The following is a 26,258-nucleotide window of genomic DNA, read 5'->3' on the forward strand; positions in this document are numbered from 1 at the left end:
CCCACCTACCTCCCCCCAACCCCACCTACCTCCCCCCACCCCCACCTACCTGCATGTGTTCTATCAGCCCAGTCAGACCCTGTAACCAGGTCATCAGGTGAACACATTCCTCAGTGTTCATGATCTTGATCTCTTTCCTCAGCTCAGGGATGATGGCGCCGGTCCTCCAGCCGTGCTTCAGGGTCAGGTCCTAAACATCCAAATAATACATATGGATTTATAGAGCCTTTTTCCTCAAACCTGAGGAGTTGATAAACCACAGAACAACTCAAATACCTCTGTTTCGTTAACAGGCCAGCCAATCATGAGCTGACCTTTCTGTTTTTTTAAACGCTACTTAACTTAAACCTATATCTTAATATCTGACCGTGTCGTTTCTATGGTGCAGTGAACATTTTCTATGATCATTTTGAATATTAACCTTTGCAGTGTAAAAGCAATGGTTTGACTTACAGCCAGGTCACTGTAGATGTGATCTCCAAAGTACAACACCTTGGACCCCCTCCAGCCAGTCAGTCTCAGGAACTCATAGAGGTTTCCCTGCAGAACAAAGAAACAGTCAGTTATTCCCTAGTCTGTATGACAGAGCTAGAACAGTAGTTCTCAACCTTTTTTGGTTACTTTACCACTGAATACATTGTGCTCCGTGCTGTACTTGGTGTACTTGGACCCCTGAAGTACCCCCTCTTGTGAATTCCGCTAGTAAGCCTATAATCTCATGTGTCTTCTGAAGAACCACCTGTGAATAGACCAAGTACACCAGGGGTCCTAGTACACCAGGGGCCTATTACACCAGGGGCCCTAGTACACCAGGGGGCCTAGTACACCAGGGGGCCTAGTACACCAGGGGGCCCCAGTACACCAGGGGGCCCCAGTACACCAGGGGGCCCCAGTACACCAGGGGCCCTAGTACACCAGGGGCCCTAGTACACCAGGGGCCCTAGTACACCAGGGGTCCTAGTACATTTACATTTTAGTCATTTAGCAGACGCTCTTATCCAGAGCGACTTACAGTAGTGAATGCATACATTTCATACCATTTTTTTTTTTTTTTTTTAGTACACCAGGGGGCCTAGTACACCAGGGGCCCCAGTACACCAGGGGCCCCAGTACACCAGGGGCCCTAGTACACCAGGGGCCCTAGTACACCAGGGGCCCTAGTACACCAGGGGGCCAAGTACACCACAGGGGGCCAAGTACACCACAGGGGGCCAAGTACACCAGGGGTCCTAGTAGAAAGACTGCTCTAGAACCGTTGTCCATATACCTGTTTGTAGATCTTCCCCTTCTCCAGCTTGTGAATCCTGTCCCAATGCAGCACCCCTTTATCTGTCACTCGCCTGAAGGGCCTAGGAAGGACAGGGGAAGACAAATGTCAGAACACACAGTGGAGGTCAACTGGACACGGCAAACAAACATCAGAATATATTCAGTGGAGGTCAACTGGACACGACAAACATCAGAATATATTCAGTGGAGGTCAACTGGACATGACAAACATCAGAATATATTCAGTGGAGGTCAACTGGACACGGCAAACAAACATCAGAATATATTCAGTGGAGGTCAACTGGACACGGCAAACAAACATCAGAATATATTCAGTGGAGGTCAACTGGACATGACAAACAAACATCAGAATATATTCAGTGGAGGTCAACTGGACATGACAAACAAACATCAGAATATATTCAGTGGAGGTCAACTGGACACGACAAACATCAGAATATATTCAGTGGAGGTCAACTGGACATGACAAACGTCAGAATATATTCAGTGGAGGTCAACTGGACATGACAAACATCAGAATATATTCAGTGGAGGTCAACTGGACACGGCAAACAAACGTCAGAATATATTCAGTGGAGGTCAACTGGACACGGCAAACATCAGAATATATTCAGTGGAGGTCAACTGGACATGACAAACAAACGTCAGAATATATTCAGTGGAGGTCAACTGGACACGACAAACAAACGTCAGAATATATTCAGTGGAGATCAACTGGACATGACAAACAAACGTCAGAATATATTCAGTGGAGGTCAACTGGACACGACAAACGTCAGAATATATTCAGTGGAGGTCAACTGGACACGGCAAACAAACGTCAGAATATATTCAGTGGAGGTCAACTGGACACGACAAACATCAGAATATATTCAGTGGAGGTCAACTGGACATGACAAACAAACATCAGAATATATTCAGTGGAGTTCAACTGGACATGACAAACAAACGTCAGAATATATTCAGTGGAGGTCAACTGGACATGACAAACATCAGAATATATTCAGTGGAGGTCAACTGGACATGACAAACATCAGAATATATTCAGTGGAGGTCAACTGGACATGACAAACATCAGAATATATTCAGTGGAGGTCAACTGGACATGACAAACATCAGAATATATTCAGTGGAGGTCAACTGGACATGACAAACAAACATCAGAATATATTCAGTGGAGGTCAACTGGACATGACAAACATCAGAATATATTCAGTGGAGGTCAACTGGACATGACAAACATCAGAATATATTCAGTGGAGGTCAACTGGACATGACAAACATCAGAATATATTCAGTGGAGGTCAACTGGACATGACAAACATCAGAATATATTCAGTGGAGGTGAACTGGACATGACAAACAAACGTCAGAATATATTCAGTGGAGGTCAACTGGACATGACAAACAAACGTCAGAATATATTCAGTGGAGGTCAACTGGACATGACAAACAAACGTCAGAATATATTCAGTGGAGGTCAACTGGACATGACAAACAAACGTCAGAATATATTCAGTGGAGGTCAACTGGACATGACAAACAAACGTCAGAATATATTCAGTGGAGGTCAACTGGACATGACAAACAAACGTCAGAATATATTCAGTGGAGGTCAACTGGACATGACAAACAAACGTCAGAATATATTCAGTGGAGGTCAACTGGACATGACAAACAAACATCAGAATATATTCAGTGGAGGTCAACTGGACATGACAAACAAACATCAGAATATATTCAGTGGAGGTGAACTGAACATGGCAAATAAAGGATGGGTAGGGTAGTGGTGAAGCTTCCACCAGACTGAACAAGGACAAAGGGAAGGGCTAGGGAGTGAATGAGACACTTACTTTCTCCTGTCGTTGAAGAAGCCAGGTTTGTCGGCCTGTACGATGACAATGTCAAACAGATCTCTCCAGTCCTTCCCCACGATGTAGTTCATTCCCCGATCCCTGGGAATAGTCCAGTCATTTATCACACTGTTATCCAGAGCGACTTCCAAATCAGTCACACAACAGAAACAAAGCAGCACGAACACCACTCTGCCGTAGAGCGGCCTGGATCCACAGTATCTGAAAACTCATCATGTGGGGACTTTCAACCATTTTATATTTTTTAATCAAAGTCATTCTTCATGCTGCTATCATTGTCAGGCTTGATGTATAAAGCTAGTGTAACAATGTAACCATCACAGGGCTGTGAAAACCCTCTCTAGCAGCATATTATACGGTCATATATTAACAGTATAGTTTAGAATTGTATAAACTGTCAGCACAGAGATACTGTATACCAGAGACACTCACACACACAGAGATACTGTATACCAGAGATACTGTATACCAGAGATACTCACACACACAGAGACACTGTATACCAGAGATACTGTATACCAGAGACACTGTATACCAGAGACACTCACACACACACACAGAGATACTGTATACCAGAGATACTGTATACCAGAGATACTGTATACCACAGATACTGTATACCACAGATACTGTATACCAGAGACACTCACACACACACAGAGATACTGTATACCAGAGATACTGTATACCAGAGACACTCACACACAGAGATACTGTATACCAGAGATACTCACACACACAGAGATACTGTATACCAGAGATACTCACACACACACACACACAGAGATACTGTATACCAGAGACACTGTATACCAGAGATACTGTATACCAGAGACACTGTATACCAGAGACACTCACACACACAGAGATACTGTATACCAGAGATACTGTATACCAGAGACACTCACACACAGAGATACTGCATACCAGAGATACTGTATACCAGAGATACTGTATACCAGAGACACTCACACACAGAGATACTGTATACCAGAGATACGGTATACCAGAGATACTGTATACCAGAGATACTGTATACCAGAGACACTCACACACAGAGATACTGTATACCAGAGATACTGTATACCAGAGATACTGTATACCAGAGACACTCACACACAGAGATACTGTATACCAGAGATACTGTATACCAGAGATACTGCATACCAGAGACACTCACACACAGAGATACTGTATCCTAGAGATACTCACACACAGAGATACTGTATACCAGAGATACTGTATACCAGAGACACACACACACAGAGATACTGTATACCAGAGATACTGTATACCAGAGACACTCACACACAGAGATACTGTATACCAGAGATACTGTATACCAGAGATACTGTATACCAGAGACACTCACACACACAGAGATACTGTATACCAGAGATACTGTATACCAGAGATACTGTATACCAGAGACACTGTATACCAGAGATACTGTATACCAGAGACACTCACACACAGAGATACTGTATACCAGAGATACTGTATACCAGAGATACTGTATACCAGAGACACTCACACACAGAGATACTGCATACCAGAGATACTGTATACCAGAGACACTGTATACCAGAGACACTCACACACAGAGATACTGTATACCAGAGATACTGTATACCAGAGATACTGTATACCAGAGATACTGTATACCAGAGACACTCACACACAGAGATACTGTATACCAGAGATACTGTATACCAGAGACACTCACACACAGAGATACTGCATACCAGAGATACTGTATACCAGAGACACTCACACACAGAGATACTGTATACCAGAGATACTGTATACCAGAGATACTGTATACCAGAGACACTCACACACAGAGATACTGTATACCAGAGATACTGTATACCAGAGACACTCACACACAGAGACACTGTATACCAGAGATACTGTATACCAGAGACACTGTATACCAGAGATACTCACACAAAGTCAAAGGGGCTGTTAGTGATGAGGAACATCTTCTTTCCATCCTCATAAAGCTTCTTCAACACAGCATGAGTCTGTTGTCCATAGGAAATATAGTTCTCTACACACAGACAGACCGAGAGATTTGTATTGTTTATTTCACATGCTTTGGCAATGTCAACATAGATTTTTCCCATACCAATAAAGCACCTTAAACTGAAGAAAGAGAAAGAGAAAGAGAAAGAGAAAGAGAAAGAGAAAGAGAGAGAGAGAGAGAGAGAGAGAAGAGAGAAAGAGAGAAAGAGAGAGGATGGAGAGCGAGGTTGGAGAGCGAGAGAGAGAGCGAGAGGAAGGGGAGAGAGCAATTGCAATTGTGCACAGAAAAACATTACTTCTAGGAAGAAGGATAATAACGTTTCCTAGTAATCTGTTTGAAGATATTAGACAGAACAACGGCAATGGCCTTGATGTAATACACAGTCGCAGAAACCCCTGAGATAATATGTAAAGATATTACATGATACATTAAACACTCCCTTCCCCTATTATCACACAGTAACACAGTCTATCAGAACACACACACACACACACAGATCCTTGTTGTCCTTACCGATATCTGCCTCCACAGCCCGATACATAATACCCTTGACATGGACATCTCCTATCGCTTCCTGTTAGACAGAGAGGAGGAGACATTACAATGGCTGAAATTTGTGACAGGAAATTCATTTTTTCTTTTGACAATATATCCTGTTACAAACAACATTCCATATGGGAGAAGGAAGAGTACAGAACGATAAATACAATTCCTGTTCCTCCATATTAAAAGTATTTGGAAAACTTTGTAAAAGTACATAGTGGACAAAGTGTACGAAGAAAGTGTACTAAGTGTACTAACACAGCGTGCTAACACAACTCCTGGGCACCTGTTCACCGGACGTCCTACCTTGTCCCGGACCTGCCGTTTTCGACTCTCTCTCTCTCTCTCTCTCTACCGCACCTGCTGTCTCTAATTCTGATTGATCAGCTATGAAAAGCAAACTGACATTTACTCCTGAGGTGCTGACCTGTTGCACCCTCTATAACCACTGTGATTATTAATATCTGACCCTGCTGGTCATCTATGAACATTTGAACATCTTGGCCATGTTCTGTTATAATCTCCACCCGGCACAGCCAGAAGAGGACTGGCCACCCCTCAGAGCCTGGTTCCTCTGGTCTACCCGGCACAGCCAGAAGAGGACTGGCCACCCCTCAGAGCCTGGTTCCTCTGGTCTACCCGGCACAGCCAGAAGAGGACTGGCCACCCCTCAGAGCCTGGTTCCTCTGGTCTACCCGGCACAGCCAGAAGAGGACTGGCCACCCCTCAGAGCCTGGTTCCTCTGGTCTACCCGGCACAGCCAGAAGAGGACTGGCCACCCCTCAGAGCCTGGTTCCTCTGGTCTACCCGGCACAGCCAGAAGAGGACTGGCCACCCCTCAGAGCCTGGTTCCTCTGGTCTACCCGGCACAGCCAGAAGAGGACTGTCCACCCCTCAGAGCCTGGTTCCTCTGGTCTACCCGGCACAGCCAGAAGAGGACTGGCCACCCCTCAGGGCCTGGTTCCTCTCTAGGTTTCATCCTAGGTTCCTGCCTTTCTAGGGAGTTTTTCCCAGCCACTGTGTTTCTATATCTGCATTATTTGCTGTTTGGGGTTTTAGGCTGTGTTTCTGTATAGCACTTTATGACATCAGCTGATGTAAAAAAGGCTTTATAAATACATTTGATTGATTGTCACCTTGGAAAACTACAAAACTAAAGACAAAGAGTTACAAAAACAAGACTAGGATTTGAGGTGAATGCCCCACACAGTTCCTTTGGCATTAACAAACAGCCTTAATGTGACTGGTGTGCTTTACTAAATACAAATGAAAGCCTCTTAAAAAGGTTGGTAGTTGCTACGTAGATGAGACTACAACTTTACACCAACATCTCCTGAATGGGCCTGTGTGTGTGTGTGTGTGTGTGTGTGTGTGTGTGCTCACACGTGTGCATGAATTGCCCTGTGCTTCATGATTTAACTAATGCACCCGGACAACGTTTCACACTGAGAGAGACAGGTAGAGTTAATGAACAGCCCCCCCCACTGACAGAGACAGGTAGAGTTAATGAACAGCCCCCCCCCCACTGACAGAGACAGGTAGAGTTAATGAACAGCCCCCCCCACTGACAGAGACAGGTAGAGTTAATGAACAGCCCCCCCCCACTGACAGAGACAGGCAGAGTTAATGAACAGCCCCCCACTGACAGAGACAGGCAGAGTTAATGAACAGCCCCCCCACTGACAGAGACAGGCAGAGTTAATGAACAGCCCCCCCACTGACAGAGACAGGTAGAGTTAATGAACAGCCCCCCCACTGACAGAGACAGGTAGAGTTAATGAACAGCCCCCCACTGACAGAGACAGGTAGAGTTAATGAACAGCCCCCCCACTGACAGAGACAGGCAGAGTTAATGAACAGCCCCCCACTGACAGAGACAGGTAGAGTTAATGAACAGCCCCCCCACTGACAGAGACAGGTAGAGTTAATGAACAGCCCCCCCACTGACAGAGACAGGTAGAGTTAATGAACAGCCCCCCCCACTGACAGAGACAGGTAGAGTTAATGAACAGCCCCCCCACTGACAGAGACAGGTAGAGTTAATGAACAGCCCCCCCCACTGACAGAGACAGGTAGAGTTAATGAACAGCCCCCCCACTGGGATGAAAGAGCCCTCTGAACAATGACTCACAGAAAGACAAGACAGAGAAAGACAAGACAGAGAAAGGCAAGACAGAGAAAGGCAAGACAGAGAAAGGCAAGACAGAGAAAGACAAGACAGAGAAAGACAAGACAGAGAAAGGCAAGACAGAGAAAGGCAAGACAGAGAAAGGCAAGACAGAGAAAGGCAAGACAGAGAAAGGCAAGACAGAGAAAGGCAAGACAGAGAAAGACAAGACAGAGAAAGGCAAGACAGAGAAAGGCAAGACAGAGAAAGACAAGACAGAGAAAGACAAGACAGAGAAAGACAAGACAGAGAAAGGGAGCGGAGGGGTAGAGGAGGGAAGGGAAGGGGGAGAGGAGGTGGGGAAGGGAGTGAAATTTGAGAAGTTGTCTATTCTAGCTTGATATATTGTGAAGTGAGTGAGTGAGTGAGCGAGTGGGCATGAAGCCAGGTTTTCATCATGATGACACTGATCTGTCACAGACACTGCAGAATGAAACTCAGCAGGCTCCAGTCCTCCCTGACAAGCCCATCAGAGGAACAAACACAACACAGCCCTGATTTCACTCCTGTCTCCTTCTGAAGAGGCAGGCAGGCAGAGCCACCTGAGACCAGACAGCTGCCTCTTCTAAAACTAGACTGCCATTTTCAAAAGTCTAAATTAAGCCTCTGTTAGTCTGTCACGAAGCACACTAAAATAACTACAGCGTCACAACCAATGGTCGCAACAAGGTTTCACTATTAATACATAGAACTGCCCCGTTACTGGAATCCACCTTGTCACAGAGAAGAGCATTATGATGTTGGCCTTCTGGTCTGACTATGGTTCCTGAGAGGTCATGTTCATTAGGGCACACCGTAGCAAAATGTTTTTAAAAAAAACTTTGTTTCAGATAGAAAGAGATTAACAGGTACTGACTGTTTTTTTCCCACGTTGTGCCTAAATGAACACGACCAAGGTGTCTTTGGAAGACCACTGTTATGGTCTCGTTACCTTGACGTCTTTGTAGAGGTGGACGGGCTCGTAGTCGATATTGTGCTTCATGAAGTAGTCATTAACAGAACACAGAAGGTTCATCTCTGGGAGGGAAAAGATGTCCATGAACTGTTTCATAGTGTGGCCATGGGAACTCTGGAGGAGGAGGAGGAGAGAGATATGAAAGATCAGATAGGAGAAGATATTAGTAAAGTGAGGTGTTACTAGACTACGCAATATCATGTCTGCCAAAACTGAAGATAAGGCGAGGCCGTGTCTATCTGCCATCAGAAGTAGATGGAGTGGCTAACTATCTAGTGCATGTGAGGTTTGGTTCAGTGTTGTTAGATTACCCATGGTCGGCCTCTACAGTGTTGTTAGATTACCCATGGTTGGGCTCTACAGTGTTGTTAGATTACCCATGGTTGGGCTCTACAGTGTTGTTAGATTACCCATGGTTGGGCTCTACAGTGTTGTTAGATTACCCATGGTTGGGCTCTACAGTGTTGTTAGATTACCCATGGTTGGGCTCTACAGTGTTGTTAGATTACCCATGGTTGGGCTCTACAGTGTTGTTAGATTACCCATGGTTGGGCTCTACAGTGTTGTTAGATTACCCATGGTTGGGCTCTACAGTGTTGTTAGATTACCCATGGTTGGGCTCTACAGTGTTGTTAGATTACCCATGGTTGGGCTCTACAGTGTTGTTAGATTACCCATGGTTGGGCTCTACAGTGTTGTTAGATTACCCATGGTTGGGCTCTACAGTGTTGTTAGATTACCCATGGTTGGGCTCTACAGTGTTGTTAGATTACCCATGGTTGGGCTCTACAGTGTTGTTAGATTACCCATGGTTGGGCTCTACAGTGTTGTTAGATTACCCATGGTTGGGCTCTACAGTGTTGTTAGATTACCCATGGTTGGGCTCTACAGTGTTGTTAGATTACCCATGGTTGGGCTCTACAGTGTTGTTAGATTACCCATGGTTGGGCTCTACAGTGTTGTTAGATTACCCATGGTTGGGCTCTACAGTGTTGTTAGATTACCCATGGTTGGGCTCTACAGTGTTGTTAGATTACCCATGGTTGGGCTCTACAGTGTTGTTAGATTACCCATGGTTGGGCTCTACAGTGTTGTTAGATTACCCATGGTTGGGCTCTACAGTGTTGTTAGATTACCCATGGTTGGGCTCTACAGTGTTGTTAGATTACCCATGGTTGGGCTCTAGAGGGTATAAACTTAATACTACAGTATCATGTGTCTGACTGTAGGGGTGAAAACTTTAGACTGGGGGGGACTTGGCAATGCAGAGTGATCTCGCTGCCAAATGTAACAGGGTCAGAGTATCACGGTCACTGAAACAGATCTGTATATAGTGACTGTGGACGGGTGGAGGAGATCATATGGGCCCTACCTTGCCATAGAAGTCGCTCATGTTCTCCAGAGGGACATGGCAGCCATCGTACATGGCAATCACCTCCTTGTCTGGTACCGGGTGAAGACCCCTACAGAGGACAAGAGAACACACACGTTTTAACCAATCGCTTTTTTCTAAACCAGGAAAAACTGGAAACGATTCAAATTAACTGCATATGAGGCCTGTAAAGTAAAACACTGTAAATCTACTGTACAATTATATAGATAAACATGACAGTATAGTCAGATATAGATAAACATGACAGTATAGTCAGATATAGATAAACATGACAGTATAGTCAGATATAGATAAACATGACAGTATAGTCATATAGATAAACATGACAGTATAGTTATATATAGATAAACATGACAGTATAGTTATATATAGATAAACATGACAGTATAGTCATATAGATAAACATGACAGTATAGTCATATAGATAAACATGACAGTATAGTCAGATATAGATAAACATGACAGTATAGTCAGATATAGATAAACATGACAGTATAGTTATATAGATAAACATGACAGTATAGTCAGATATAGATAAACATGACAGTATAGTCAGATATAGATAAACATGACAGTATAGTCAGATATAGATAAACATGACAGTATAGTCAGATATAGATAAACATGACAGTATAGTCATATAGATAAACATGACAGTATAGTCAGATATAGATAAACATGACAGTATAGTCAGATATAGATAAACATGACAGTATAGTCAGATATAGATAAACATGACAGTATAGTCATATAGATAAACATGACAGTATAGTTATATATAGATAAACATGACAGTATAGTCAGATATAGATAAACATGACAGTATAGTCAGATATAGATAAACATGACAGTATAGTTATATATAGATAAACATGACAGTATAGTCAGATATAGATAAACATGACAGTATAGTCAGATATAGATAAACATGACAGTATAGTCATATATAGATAAACATGACAGTATAGTCAGATATAGATAAACATGACAGTATAGTTATATATAGATAAACATGACAGTATAGTTATATATAGATAAACATGACAGTATAGTCATATATAGATAAACATGACAGTATAGTCAGATATAGATAAACATGACAGTATAGTCAGATATAGATAAACATGACAGTATAGTTATATATAGATAAACATGACAGTATAGTCAGATATAGATAAACATGACAGTATAGTCAGATATAGATAAACATGACAGTATAGTCAGATATAGATAAACATGACAGTATAGTCAGATATAGATAAACATGACAGTATAGTCAGATATAGATAAACATGACAGTATAGTCAGATATAGATAAACATGACAGTATAGTCAGATATAGATAAACATGACAGTATAGTCATATATAGATAAACATGACAGTATAGTCAGATATAGATAAACATGACAGTATAGTTATATATAGATAAACATGACAGTATAGTTAGATATAGATAAACATGACAGTATAGTTATATATAGATAAACATGACAGTATAGTCATATAGATAAACATGACAGTATAGTCAGATGTAGATAAACATGACAGTATAGTCATATATAGATAAACATGACAGTATAGTCATATAGATAAACATGACAGTATAGTCATATAGATAAACATGACAGTATAGTCATATAGATAAACATGACAGTATAGTCATATAGATAAACATGACAGTATAGTCAGATATAGATAAACATGACAGTATAGTCAGATATAGATAAACATGACAGTATAGTCAGATATAGATAAACATGACAGTATAGTCAGATGTAGATAAACATGACAGTATAGTCATATATAGATAAACATGACAGTATAGTCATATAGATAAACATGACAGTATAGTCAGATATAGATAAACATGACAGTATAGTCATATAGATAAACATGACAGTATAGTCATATAGATAGACATGACAGTATAGTCAGATATAGATAGACATGACAGTATAGTCATATAGATAAACATGACAGTATAGTTATATATAGATAAACATGACACTATAGTTATATATAGATAAACATGACAGTATAGTTATATATAGATAAACATGACAGTATAGTTATATATAGATAAACATGACAGTATAGTCAGATATAGATAAACATGACAGTATAGTCAGATATAGATAAACATGACAGTATAGTCAGATATAGATAAACATGACAGTATAGTCAGATATAGATAAACATGACAGTATAGTCAGATATAGATAAACATGACAGTATAGTTATATATAGATAAACATGACAGTATAGTTATATATAGATAAACATGACAGTATAGTCAGATATAGATAAACATGACAGTATAGTCAGATATAGATAAACATGACAGTATAGTCAGATATAGATAAACATGACAGTATAGTTATATATAGATAAACATGACAGTATAGTCAGATATAGATAAACATGACAGTATAGTCATATAGATAAACATGACAGTATAGTCAATATAGATAAACATGACAGTATAGTCAGATATAGATAAACATGACAGTATAGTCAGATATAGATAAACATGACAGTATAGTCAGATATAGATAAACATGACAGTATAGTTATATATAGATAAACATGACAGTATAGTCAGATATAGATAAACATGACAGTATAGTCATATAGATAAACATGACAGTATAGTCATATAGATAAACATGACAGTATAGTCAGATATAGATAAACATGACAGTATAGTCAGATATAGATAAACATGACAGTATAGTCAGATATAGATAAACATGACAGTATAGTCAGATATAGATAAACATGACAGTATAGTTATATAGATAAACATGATAGTGTAGTTATATAGATAAACATGACAGTATACAGTGGGGGGAAAAAGTATTTGATCCCCTGCTGATTTTGTACGTTTGCCCACTGACAAAGAAATGATCAGTCTATAATTTTAATGGTAGGTTTATTTGAACAGTGAGAGACAGAATAACAACAAAAATATCCAGAAAAAAACGCATGTCAAAAATGTTATAAATTGATTTGCATTTTAATGAGGGAAATAAGTATTTGACCCCCTCTCAATCAGAAAGATTTCTATCTCCCAGGTGTCTTTTATACAGGTAACGAGCTGAGATTAGGAGCGCACTCTTAAAGGGAGTGCTCCTAACCGCAGCTTGTTACCTGTAAAAAAGACACCTGTCCACAGAAGCAATCAATCAATCAGATTCCAAACTCTCCACCATGGCCAAGACCAAAGAGCTCTCCAAGGATGTCCGGGACAAGATTGTAGACCTACACAAGGCTGGAATGGGCTACAAGACCATCGCCAAGCAGCTTGGTGAGAAGGTGACAACATTTGGTGCGATCATTTGCAAATGGAAGAAACACAAAAGAACTGTCAATATCCCTCGGCCTGGGGCTCCATGCAAGATCTCACCTTGTGGGGTTGCAATGATCATGAGAATGGTGAGAAATCAGCCCAGAACTACACAGGAGGATCTTGTCAATGATCTCAAGGCAGCTGGGACCATAGTCACCAAGAAAACAATTGGTAACACACTACGCCGTGAAGGACTGAAATCCTGCAGCGCCCGCAAGGTCCCCTTGCTCAAGAATACATATACATGCCCGTCTGAAGTTTGCCAATGAACATCTGAATGATTCAGAGGACAACTGGTGAAAGTGTTGTGGTCAGATGAGACCAAAATGGAGCTCTTTGGCATCAACTCAACTCGCCGTGTTTGGAGGAGGAGGAATGCTGCCTATGACCCCAAGAACATCATCTCCACCGTCAAACATGGAGGTGGAAACATTATGCTTTGGTGTTGTTTTTCTGCTAAAGGGACAGGACAACTTCACCGCATCAAAGGGACGATGGACGGGGCCATATACCGTCAAATCTTGGGTGAGAACCTCCTTCCCTCTGCCAGGGCATTGAAAATGGGTCGTGGATGGGTATTCCAGCATGACAATGACCCAAAACACACGGCCAAGGCAACAAAGGACTGGCTCAAGAAGAAGCACATTAAGGTCCTGGAGTGGCCTAGCCAGTTTCCAGACCTTAATCCCACAGAAAATCTGTGGAGGGAGCTGAAGGTTCGAGTTGCCAAACGTCAGCCTCGAAACCTTAATGACTTGGAGAAGATCTGCAAAGGGGAGTGGGACAAAATCGCTCCTGAGATGTGTGCAAACCTGGTGACCAACTACAAGAAACGTCTGACCTCTGTGATTGCCAACAAGGGTTTTGCCACCAAGTACTAAGTCATGTTTTGCAGAGGGATCAAATACTTATTTCCCTCATTAAAATACAAATCATTTTATAACATTTTTGACATGCGTTTTTCTGGATTTTTTTGTTGTTATTCTGTCTCTCACTGTTCAAATAAACCTACCATTAAAATTATAGACTGATCATTTCTTTGTCAATGGGCAAACGTACAAAATCAGCAAGGGATCAAATACTTTTTCCCCCCACTGTAGTTATATAGATAAACATGACAGTATAGTCAGATATAGATAAACATGACAGTATAGTCATATAGATAAACATGACAGTATAGTCAGATATAGATAAACATGACAGTATAGTCAGATATAGATAAACATGACAGTATAGTCAGATATAGATAAACATGACAGTATAGTCAGATATAGATAAACATGACAGTATAGTCAGATATAGATAAACGTGACAGTATAGTCAGATATAGATAAACGTGACAGTATAGTCAGATATAGATAAACATGACAGTATAGTCATATAGATAAACATGACAGTATAGTCAGATATAGATAAACGTGACAGTATAGTCAGATATAGATAAACGTGACAGTATAGTCAGATATAGATAAACATGACAGTATAGTCATATAGATAAACATGACAGTATAGTCAGATATAGATAAACATGACAGTATAGTCAGATATAGATAAACGTGACAGTATAGTCAGATATAGATAAACGTGACAGTATAGTCAGATATAGATAAACATGACAGTATAGTCAGATATAGATAAACATGACAGTATAGTCATATAGATAAACATGACAGTATAGTTATATATAGATAAACATGACAGTATAGTCAGATATAGATAAACATGACAGTATAGTCAGATATAGATAAACATGACAGTATAGTCAGATATAGATAAACATGACAGTATAGTCAGATATAGATAAACGTGACAGTATAGTCATATAGATAAACGTGACAGTATAGTCATATATAGATAAACATGACAGTATAGTCAGATATAGATAAACATGACAGTATAGTCATATAGATAAACATGACAGTATAGTCAGATATAGATAAACATGACAGTATAGTCATATAGATAAACATGACAGTATAGTTATATATAGATAAACATGACAGTATAGTCAGATATAGATAAACATGACAGTATAGTCAGATATAGATAAACATGACAGTATAGTCAGATATAGATAAACGTGACAGTATAGTTATATAGATAAACATGACAGTATAGTCAGATATAGATAAACATGACAGTATAGTTATATATAGATAAACATGACAGTATAGTTATATATAGATAAACATGACAGTATAGTCAGATATAGATAAACATGACAGTATAGTTATATATAGATAAACATGACAGTATAGTTATATATAGATAAACATGACAGTATAGTCAGATATAGATAAACATGACAGTATAGTCAGATATAGATAAACATGACAGTATAGTCAGATATAGATAAACATGACAGTATAGTCAGATGTAGATAAACATGACAGTATAGTCAGATGTAGATAAACATGACAGTATAGTCAGATGTAGATAAACATGACAGTATAGTCAGATGTAGATAAACATGACAGTATAGTCAGATGTAGATAAACATGACAGTATAGTCAGATGTAGATAAACATGACAGTATAGTCAGATATAGATAAACATGACAGTATAGATACACAGATAGAGGATTATCATTGCTTAAAGGTCCAATACAGCCGTTTTAATCTCTATATCAAATCATTTCTAGCTAACAATTAATTACCTTACTATGATTGTTTTCAATAAAAATTGTCAAAAAGAAACAAAAATTGCTTCGTAGCAAAGAGCTATTTCTCAAACAAGAATTTATCTAGGACTGTCTTGGAGTGGTCTGAGTGGGGAGGGGAAAACTAGCTGTTAAAACTAGCTGTTATTGGCAGAGAGGTTGGGAACTCTTTCTTATTGGTCTAACTAGGCAGGCCAAAACTCCATCCCACCAAAACAGGCTGAAATTTCAGGCAGCCTTTTCAAACAGATTTTACACTAAAAGGGCATTATCATAACTTTCACAATTGCATAGTATTAATCCAACTTCATATTGTGGAAATATATAATAAAAACACAGGAAAAAATCACATGTTTGACTGCACTAGGCCTTTAATCAATGTATTCAAAGAAATAGCTAGACTGCAAATACCTGTATACGGTTCCCAGCTGTATGTAGTGAAAGGCATCTATCTTCATCAGTAAAGCCTTTTGGACATCATAGTGCAGTCCTCTGACAACAAAGTTAGGTATGTACTCGTACTCTCGCAAGCCCTCAGGGTACTAAGGCAGAAGAAAACAAGATGTTATCACTACAGAAACAAGTATCTATGTTTATCATCATTTATTGGAGATGGATGTGTAAACTGTCTAAACTTAAGATACAGTTTTAAAAACGCTCATTCAAATCTTCCTTCTTTGAACATAGGCTTTGCAGAAAGTCCACTTATACTAATTCTCAGTGGAAGATCTTGAAAAGGCTGAATATTAAAAAAAAAAACACTACTTTAAACCACTGTTAGAAGATAATTTGTCAACTTTAACAGGGTGACACTGACAGTATAAATAGAATCTCTCTCTATTTGGAAAAATATGGCAAGTGTTGAATCAAATGGGGGGCGGGGGGGGTTGTCAAGGTTACGAACAAAGACATAGCCTGTGCTTTGTCAAGTCCAACAGAATGACATAATAAAACAGTTTTCAGTTAATATGATTAATATGCATCTGGAGCAGAGTGGTCTTTCATGTGACAGTGAGTGCAGTCTTATGCCAGTGCTAGTTAGGCCTGCCAACGACCAAAGGATTTGGTTATACTGCACAAACAGACCTGGGGGCAGTATCTACAAAGCATCATAGAAAAGGTCCTAGGAATCACGTTAAAACATGTTTTAGGACAACAACAAAAAAACTCTCATGGTAGATTTTAAGATGACACAGCTCAAACAAACTGAGCCAGGAGTCAAATCAACTCATAAAAAGTTTCTCTCATCTGGCAATCACGACAGTTTGAGGTACCGCAAAGGTAACAGAGATGACGTTTATTGACATTGTTGCAAATTACGGGGAATACCAATCGCAATGAGACATTGCCAAGCTGTGAACTCTATAGAATACTTCAGACAACCACAGTGAATGTGACTGTACATCAAATGTTGGAACGGTAAAACAATATAATTTACGCCTATTGCGCTCCAAAGGGATAACTTGAAATAACATGATATAGGTTAATTAAATTATCAAAAGAAAAACAATTGTTTATTTCTTAGCCTAGTAGTTATAAGTATGTAGGCATATCATTTGAAATGGGCCTTGTGAAATCATTTTCAAAAGCATTCATTGTGGCATTCAATGGCAATTTGGCATGGTCAATGACCATAAGAGCTGTTTGTGCCATCGTGACAACTCCTATGATTGTTGTGATGTCAGACCATAGGAGTTTTGAGTGACAACGACCATAGGAGTTGGCTATTTTTGTTTGTGCCTTCTTGCCAACTCCTATTGGCAAAACACGACAAACAGATCTGGGAAACCGGACTAGAAAAACAGACTGTGGTCCCAGATCAGTTTTGTGCCGTCTTGCCAACCTTCCAACTTGCCCCCCCCGGCGAGGAATTGGCAATACAACACAAACTTGGTATAAGATTTTCCATCTAAACGGACACATGAGCACCAACATGTGAAGTTTATAGGACCATGTCAAATTGGGTGTCAAATGAAAATAAGAGTCTATATTTTTGAGAAATTAAGTCATATATAATTATTTCAAGCATTTTCCATCCTAAAAAAATGTGCAATAAGCAAAGGTTCAGATCATTTCTAAATTCTCTCCCTCATGTAGGGAGGATAATGAAAGTTCACAAAGGTAACAAGAAAAGGTAGACATACTAATTAGTTACAGTGTGTTTACTGATATCAAGTTTGTTTATTAATTATTATGTGATTAAAACTCAATTATTTTACCAAATCAGTAGCGGATTTACCAAGGGGGGAAAAAAAACAGAATTACTGCAATTGAATTGGCTAAAATGGGATATGAAAGTAGTCACAAACCATGGTAGGGTCACCTGTTACTGTCCTCCCTTCTACTGGTATACTGTTACTGTCCTCCCTTCTACTGGTATACTGCTACTGTCCTCCCTTCCACTGGTATACTGTTACTGTCCTCCCTTCCACTGGTATACTGCTACTGTCCTCCCTTCTACTGGTATACTGTTACTGTCCTCCCTTCTACTGGTATACTGCTACTGTCCTCCCTTCCACTGGTATACTGTTACTGTCCTCCCTTCCACTGGTATACTGCTACTGTCCTCCCTTCTACTGGTATACTGTGTAGACTACTGTCCTCCCTTCTACTGGTATACTGCTACTGTCCTCCCTTCCACTGGTATACTGTTACTGTCCTCCCTTCCACTGGTATACTGCTACTGTCCTCTCTTCCACTGGTATACTGTTACTGTCCTACCTTCCACTGGTATACTGTTACTGTCCTCCCTTCCACTGGTATACTGTTACTGTCCTCCCTTCCACTGGTATACTGTTACTGTCCTCTCTTCCACTGGTATACTGTTACTGTCCTCCCTTCTACTAACATACTGTTATGTTCAGTACTGCTGTCCTCCCTTCCACTGGTATACTGTTATGTTCAGTTCATAACAGTTTTCTTTCTCTTTCTGTCATCTGGTGGTCAAAGAAAGACTGAAAACAGTCTAGAAAACCTCTCCCTCTCTCTGCCGTTCGCTCCCTCTAGTTAAATGTAATCTCTCCCGACACCTACCATGAAACTTACCACCTACTCTCTTTCCATTTCCTGTAACAAGCATCATCACCCACTGAGCACCGGATATCCATTGATGTTGAAAAGTAGTTGAAATTTAGTCAGCCAGGCCTGGCCGGACAAAATCTAAACCAATAATAGAAATCTGTTTCATAAGTTTGGACAGCGCAGTACAGTAGAGTAGAGTACAATAAAAGAAAAGTACAGTACAGTAGGAGTAGAGTACAGTACAGTAGAGATTAGAGAACAGTAAAAGAAAAGTACAGTACAGTAGGAGTAGAGTACAGTAGAGTACAGTAGAGATTAGAGAACAGTAAAAGAAAAGTGCAGTACAGTAGGAGTAGAGTGGAGTACAGTAGAGTACAGTAGAGATTAGAGAACAGTAAAAGAAAAGTGCAGTACAGTAGAGTAGTGGTAATGGTTTGTGTTCTCGCCACATTGGGCTTGTGTTTAAATCCCTGCTGTTTCCATCGGCCCTGTGAACTCTGATGGCTGGAACAGCTGTGAGTACCAGTGTTAGCCTACATTTACAAATGATTTACCACTGGTCTGACACAAAGCTAGAATGACTATGTATACAGATGATTCCACACTCTACATGTCAGCACCCAAAGCCAGTGTGCTCACTAAAAATCTAAATAAGGAGTTACAGTCAGTATCATAATGGGTGATTCATAATAAACTGGTCTTAAATACATCTACAACTAAAAGCATTGTATTGGGTTCAGAACATTCTCTAAGACCTAACTTGTGTATAAATGGTGTGACCTGTTACAAAAATGTGTTGTGTTTTTTTTTAAATAAAAATCAACTGTATTAGTTGTTCATGCTCTGGTCTTGTCCCGGTTTAATTACTGTCCGGTAATATGGTCAAGTGCAGCAAAGAAAGACTTAGCAAAGCTGCAGCTGGCTCAAAACAGAGCAGCACACCTTGCCCTTAATTGCAATTTATTAAAAATATTTAACCTTTATTTAACTAGGCAAGTCAGTTAAGAACAAATTATTATTTACAATGATGGCCTACCGGGGAACAGTGGGTTAACTGCATTGTTCAGGGGCAGAACGACAGATTTTTACCTTGTCAGCTCGGGGATTCGATCTAGCAACCTTTCGGATACTGGCCCAACGCTCTAACCACTAGGTTACCTGCCGCCCCACAGAGAACTAACATCAACAACATGCCAGTCTTTCCTGGTTGAGGGTTGACAAGAGATGAACTGCTTCTCTTCTAGTTTTTATGAGAAATATTACTGTGATGACAATTCCAGATTGTCTTCATAAATCAAATACCATTCAGCTCAGACACCCATCCATACCCCACAAGACATGCCACCAGGGGTCTCATCAGACACCCATCCATACCCCACAAGACATGCCACCAAGGGTCTCATTAGACACCCCATCCATACCCCACAAGACATGCCACCAAGGGTCTCTTTAGACACCCCATCCATACCCCACAAGACATGCCACCAAGGGTCTCTTTAGACACCCCATCCATACCCCACAAGACATGCCACCAGGGGTCTCTTTAGACACCCCATCCATACCCCACAAGACATGCCACCAGGGGTCTCTTCAAGTCCAAAACTAACTCACAGCAACGCACAGTATTATACAGAGCCATGATCACATGGAACTCCCTTCCATCTCCTATTACTCAAGCAAACAAAACTACCTAAACATTTTTTTTTTTTAAGATTAAACATCTCGTGGAATGGCGGGGACACACACAAACAAACGTACACACAGACATACATTTTTGTTGTTGCATTGTTTGTATTATGCATTTCTGTTTGTTTGTATATTGTTGTATTTCACACGTGTGACTGTCCTTGTCTATCAGTATACCAGTGTTTTGTTACTTGTCATGTTTTGTGGTTTTTATGGAACTCCAGGAAGAGTAGCTGCTGCCTATGCAAAAGTTGTATTTATTTAACATTTTTTATTTAACCTTAATTTAATCAAGGGCAAGTCAGTTAAGAACAAATTCTTCTTTACAATGACGGCCTACACCGGTCAAACCTGGACAACGCTGGGCCAATTGGCGCCACCCTATGGGACTCCCAAACATGGCCGGTTGTTATGGGGATCCGAATAAACCAATAAATACTGTATTTATTGAGAGAATGCCAAGAGTGTGCAAAGCTGTCATCAAGGCAAAGGGTGGCGACTTTGAAGAATCTAAAAATCTAAAATATATTTGGATTTGTTTAACACTTTTTTGGTTACTACATGATTCCATATGTGTTATTTCATAGTTTTGATGTCTTCACTATTATTCTACAATGTAGAAAATAGTAAAAATAAAGAAAAACCCTTGAATGAGTAGGTCTGTCCAAAATTTTGACTGGTACTGTATATATATATATTTTTTTACACTGTTTGGACAGGCGACCTGGAAAAATGCTTAGGCGGCTCGCCCAAGGATTACAATGGCAGACAAATCACTGGAATGGTTAACAGTGCCCTGCCAGAGAATCTCAGGCTCCATCCTGGCTCGTAGGGAGATAAAATATCTGAGATATAGGATGGCGACTGTACTGTACTCTACTGTGACTGTACTCTACTGTGACTGTACTGTACTCTACTGTGACTGTACTGTACTCTACTGTGACTGTACTCTACTGTGACTGTACTGTACTCTACTGTGAAACAGAGACGTCTATGATTGTTTCAGATTTTGTCTGTTACCGAACAACCAAATGTCGACTTGTTTCAAGGGCGAAGCTCATTAAAATAATAGCCAGTGTGTAGAATAACACCCAAATATGCAAAATAAGGATATTTTGCATATTGTGTACCTATTTAGGATAAATCACAATGAAGAGAATGATATTCATATCGATAATCATGCATTTCTGTATAGTACAGGTCAGGGACTCATCATGTAATTCTGTTACCATAATGCCATTACCGGATGTAAATCCACTTCACCTGCTGTAATTCAATCGAGTAGAGGCTTAACTGAATGAACAAAGATGGAATGCAATATGTAATTTCATTAAATAGTCTGTGGAATTGCCTCCGTCTCAGAGGGAAGATCCTAGGAGCCAGATGATGTGATGGCAGATAGCCCCTATGCGATACTGCTGGCATCAAAACAACCCTGTTGGGGTAAAGGAGTTCTAATGACGGGCATTAAGGATATTAGAGCTGCTGGTGGTAGGGAAGTGGGTGGTTGTTAACAACTGTTGCAGAAAAACAGCAAGTGAGAGAACGTGGGTAAGTTAACATATAAATACATCCCAAGATTTACACCCCATTGGTTAAGAGAGAGGGAAGTGATAATTGCAAGAGTGAGCCCATAGGTTGATCAGCAAGCGTGAGGAATGTGCATTATTGTGCTGTGCTTATAGGCTATAAAGGTCAATAGGTGAATGACATTCCACACATGGGTAATAGGAAAGAGGAGAAACAAGACGCTATGATGATGATACGTTTGTATTCATTCCCACTATGCCCATAGAATAGGAAACAGAGTGAATTATGTTATACTTACTGAATGAAGTTAAAACGAGCATTCAAACCAGCCTTCCTGATTGAACTTTCCTAAACTCTATTTCAATCTAGTACATGTTTAACTGAGTGAACAAGAAAGACAGAGGGAAGATCCTCGGAGCCAGACGTAAAGGTAGGTAGCCCTACGCAGGACCGCTAGCATCGAAACCCACCCCAAAAGAATAAGTTACTTAACAGGGAGAAGAGACGCAACGAAGCAACAAAAGATTTAAAACAATGACTAACTAGATGTAAAAAAAGACGCATGCAAGAAATATAACAAAAGTGAGATTATACTGTAATGGAAAGTATTATATGTAAGTTTCATTAAAGCATGGCGGGCTGAACGCCATGTGTTTAGATGAAATGCTACGTACGCTTGTATGTAGGACCGCTGTAATGCCATTTGTATGATATAATGAGACATTTGCTTTGCGCCGAACTAAGTCATACAAAGCGATAGGGACACATGCCAAAGAGTGTCTGACCGAATGCCGGCCTGCTGAGTGCCTTTCATGTTACACCTATGATGAAAGTGTAATAATGAATTATTATATGAATGAGTTTAAATGGATACTCGTCAACTAAAGTAGCTATTGATAGCTATGATAAAAGGACTATTGCTGAGAGGATGGCCAATAGATTGGGCCTAACATATAAGGTGTAGGCAGAGCATGACCAGTGACCTAGTTGCTGGAGGGTGAAGGTTGAATTATACCCTTGTGTGGCTGCAACTACAGTTCTGAACGAGTGACCAGTGTAGCGTTGAGGTAAAAGATAACACCTTTATATTACTTGAGAAAGGAGAGAAGTGAAACAGATGCGGGTTGTAGAGAGATGAAAGGAGAATGACGAGGAGCAGAGCGGGGTCAAGCGGGAATATATATTAGCATAAAGCATGAGAATGGATTCAGTGGAAGTGCTAGCTATTATGATAGTACCCAAGGAACCTGATTTAAAAAGCTTGAAAATGATTAAGGTGAAAAGACCAGATCAGAAAAACCTAAATCACATGAAGGAATAAAAGTGACAGGAGTTGCGAACTTGCCATTAGAAGGAAACCATGGGAAAACCAGTAAAAAAAGACTTGAGGGCTACGAGCATATGCTGTAGAATAGGAAGTAGCAGGAAGCTTAGTGTTGAGAATAAAAGTGTTGTGTTGCGATGAAGAAGAGTCGTGCTGACTGAATATGAACGGGCAAAGATGGCGTGAGACAAAGCAACGAGAAGTAATAGTCGCCTGTGTTTTCGCCTAGTGTGTGACATGCCATTGATATTCCTGAGATGAGGCCCTCTATAGAGTTACCATTTACCCGTAATGTAAAGGGCAACAAACTGCAGAAATGTTGAGTCTGAAAATCTTCCAAAAGTATACGGAGAGAAAGCAGACATAGTAAAATCTCAGAGGGCCAACTGTCTATAACACATAATGAGATCTTAAATAAAAGGTTCAATTAAAGCATCTTGAGATTATCAGGCACTGTTGTAACATTAAAAAGGCACTTGAGTAAAAGTGTAAATGAAAAACTTGAGTGTTAACCAAAGAGGTGCAGGTGCCAGATGAACCTTGTACACTAGCAGTAAAGGAACCAACATGATGGATCACACTGCTGGGCAGCCTTAATTTAAAAACTGAAGGTGATGACTATGGGACCAACCGTTGTTAGCTGGGTAGGATGTTAGCTTGCATAGAGAAGCATTTCCTCAAATCAGTTCAGGTAAGATGTAACCTGGTTCTTAGAAACTGAAGCTCCACCTGTAACAATGAACAAAATTATTAGAATGAAGACAAATACATGAAATGAGCATTAAATAGGCCTACAGGCAGCACAACTGAAGCTGAAAGCCACAGTTCTTAATTGATAAGACGAATGTCGATAGCCACTCAGTTTGCTGCTGGGAGGCTGGAGAACATAACCCTTATTCAAGATGGAACTGATTGCAAGGACTGACTCAACATATGAAGTTATTGCAGAAGACATTTTGTTAATGATGAGATGAAATACAAAACCAAATGTAAATGCCTACATTGACGAGAGTTAAAGGCAGTTAAAGGCAGTAGTCGGTCTACTGAGCTCATAAAGTACGGATGAAATATTTTTGTCACTGGAGAATCAATTGATGAAATGACTGTGATATTGCAAAGAACCACTTGTGAAATAGGCTACAATTATGCATTTCATCCAACGTAATGTCAAATATGAACGACTATGCTTACAGACATTTTCATCACTTTCCCAGTGGGTCAGAAGTTTACATAGACTCAATTAGTATTTGGTAGCACTGCCTTTGAATTATTTAACTTGGGTCAAACGTTTTGGGTAGCCTTCCACAAGCTTCCGACAATAAGTTGGGTGAATTTTGGCCCATTCCTCCTGACAGAGCTGGTGTAACTGAGTCAGGTTTGTAGGCCTCCTTGCTCGCACATGCTTTTTCAGGTCTGCCCACAAATGTTCTATAGGATTGAGGTCAGGGCTTTGTGATGGCCACTCCAATAGCTTGACCTTTGTTGTCCTTAAGCCATTTTGCCACAACTTTGGAAGTATGCTTGGGGACATTGTCCATTTGGAAGACACATTTGCAACCAATCTTTAACTTCCTGACTGATGTCTTGAGATGTTCCTTCAACATTTACATTTTACATTTTAGTAATTTAGCAGACGCTCTTATCCAGAGCGACTTACAGTAGTGAATGCATACATTTCATACATTTTTTTTTTGTACTGGCCCCCCATGGGAATTGAACCCACAACCCTGGCGTTGCACACACCATGCTCTACCAACTGAGCCACAGGGAAATCCATATCCACATAATTTCCCCTCCCATCTATTTTGTGGAGTGCACCAGTCCCTCCTGCAGCAAAGCACCCCCACAACATGATGCTGCCACCCCCATGCTTCATGGTTGGGATGGTGTTCTTTGGCTTGCAAGCCTTCCCTTTTTTCCTCCAAACATAACAATGGTCATTATGGCCAAACAGTTCTATTTTTGTTTCATCAGACCAGAGGACATTTCTCCAAAAAGTACGATCTTTGCCCCCATGTGCTGTTGCAAACCGTAGTCTGGCTTTTTTATGGCGGTTTTGGAGCAGTGGCTTCTTCCTTGCTGAGTGGCCTTTCAGGTTATGTCGATATAGGACTCATTTTACTGTGGATATAGATACTTTCGTACCGGTTTTCTCCAGCATCTTCACAAGGTCCTTTGCTGTTGTTCTGGGATTGATTTGCACTTTTCGCACCAAATGATGTTCATCTCTAGGAGACAGAATGTGTCTCCTTCCTGAGCGGTATGACGGCTGCGTGGTCCCATGGTGTTTATACTTGCGTACTATTGTTTGTACAGATGAACGTGGTAAATTCAGGCATTTGGAAATTGCTCCCAATGATGAACCAGACTTGTGGAGGTCTACAATTTTTTTTCTGAGGTCTTGGCTGATTTCTTTTGATTTTCCCATGATGTCAAG

The 26,258-nt window shown here is 40.3% G+C and overlaps 1 protein-coding gene across 2 annotated transcripts in view; it reads right to left on the reverse strand.

The window, feature by feature from the left end:
- The window catches only part of LOC106561707 (5'-nucleotidase domain-containing protein 3), a 36,901-nt gene that overhangs the window by 2,235 nt on the left and 8,408 nt on the right, over positions 1-26,258 (reverse strand). For both annotated transcript variants that reach the window (XM_045688498.1, XM_045688497.1), the window contains exons 3-11: positions 16,672-16,802; positions 10,231-10,321; positions 8,835-8,972; positions 5,707-5,767; positions 5,115-5,217; positions 3,144-3,245; positions 1,268-1,349; positions 454-540; positions 50-190 (exon numbers count right to left, since the gene is read on the reverse strand). In XM_045688498.1, coding sequence (XP_045544454.1) covers positions 50-190; positions 454-540; positions 1,268-1,349; positions 3,144-3,245; positions 5,115-5,217; positions 5,707-5,767; positions 8,835-8,972; positions 10,231-10,321; positions 16,672-16,802 — 936 coding nt within the window. The remainder of the gene's footprint in view (positions 1-49; positions 191-453; positions 541-1,267; positions 1,350-3,143; positions 3,246-5,114; positions 5,218-5,706; positions 5,768-8,834; positions 8,973-10,230; positions 10,322-16,671; positions 16,803-26,258) is intronic.

This window comes from Salmo salar, chromosome ssa10 (assembly GCF_905237065.1).
Source record: "Salmo salar chromosome ssa10, Ssal_v3.1, whole genome shotgun sequence".
NCBI lineage: Eukaryota > Metazoa > Chordata > Actinopteri > Salmoniformes > Salmonidae > Salmo > Salmo salar.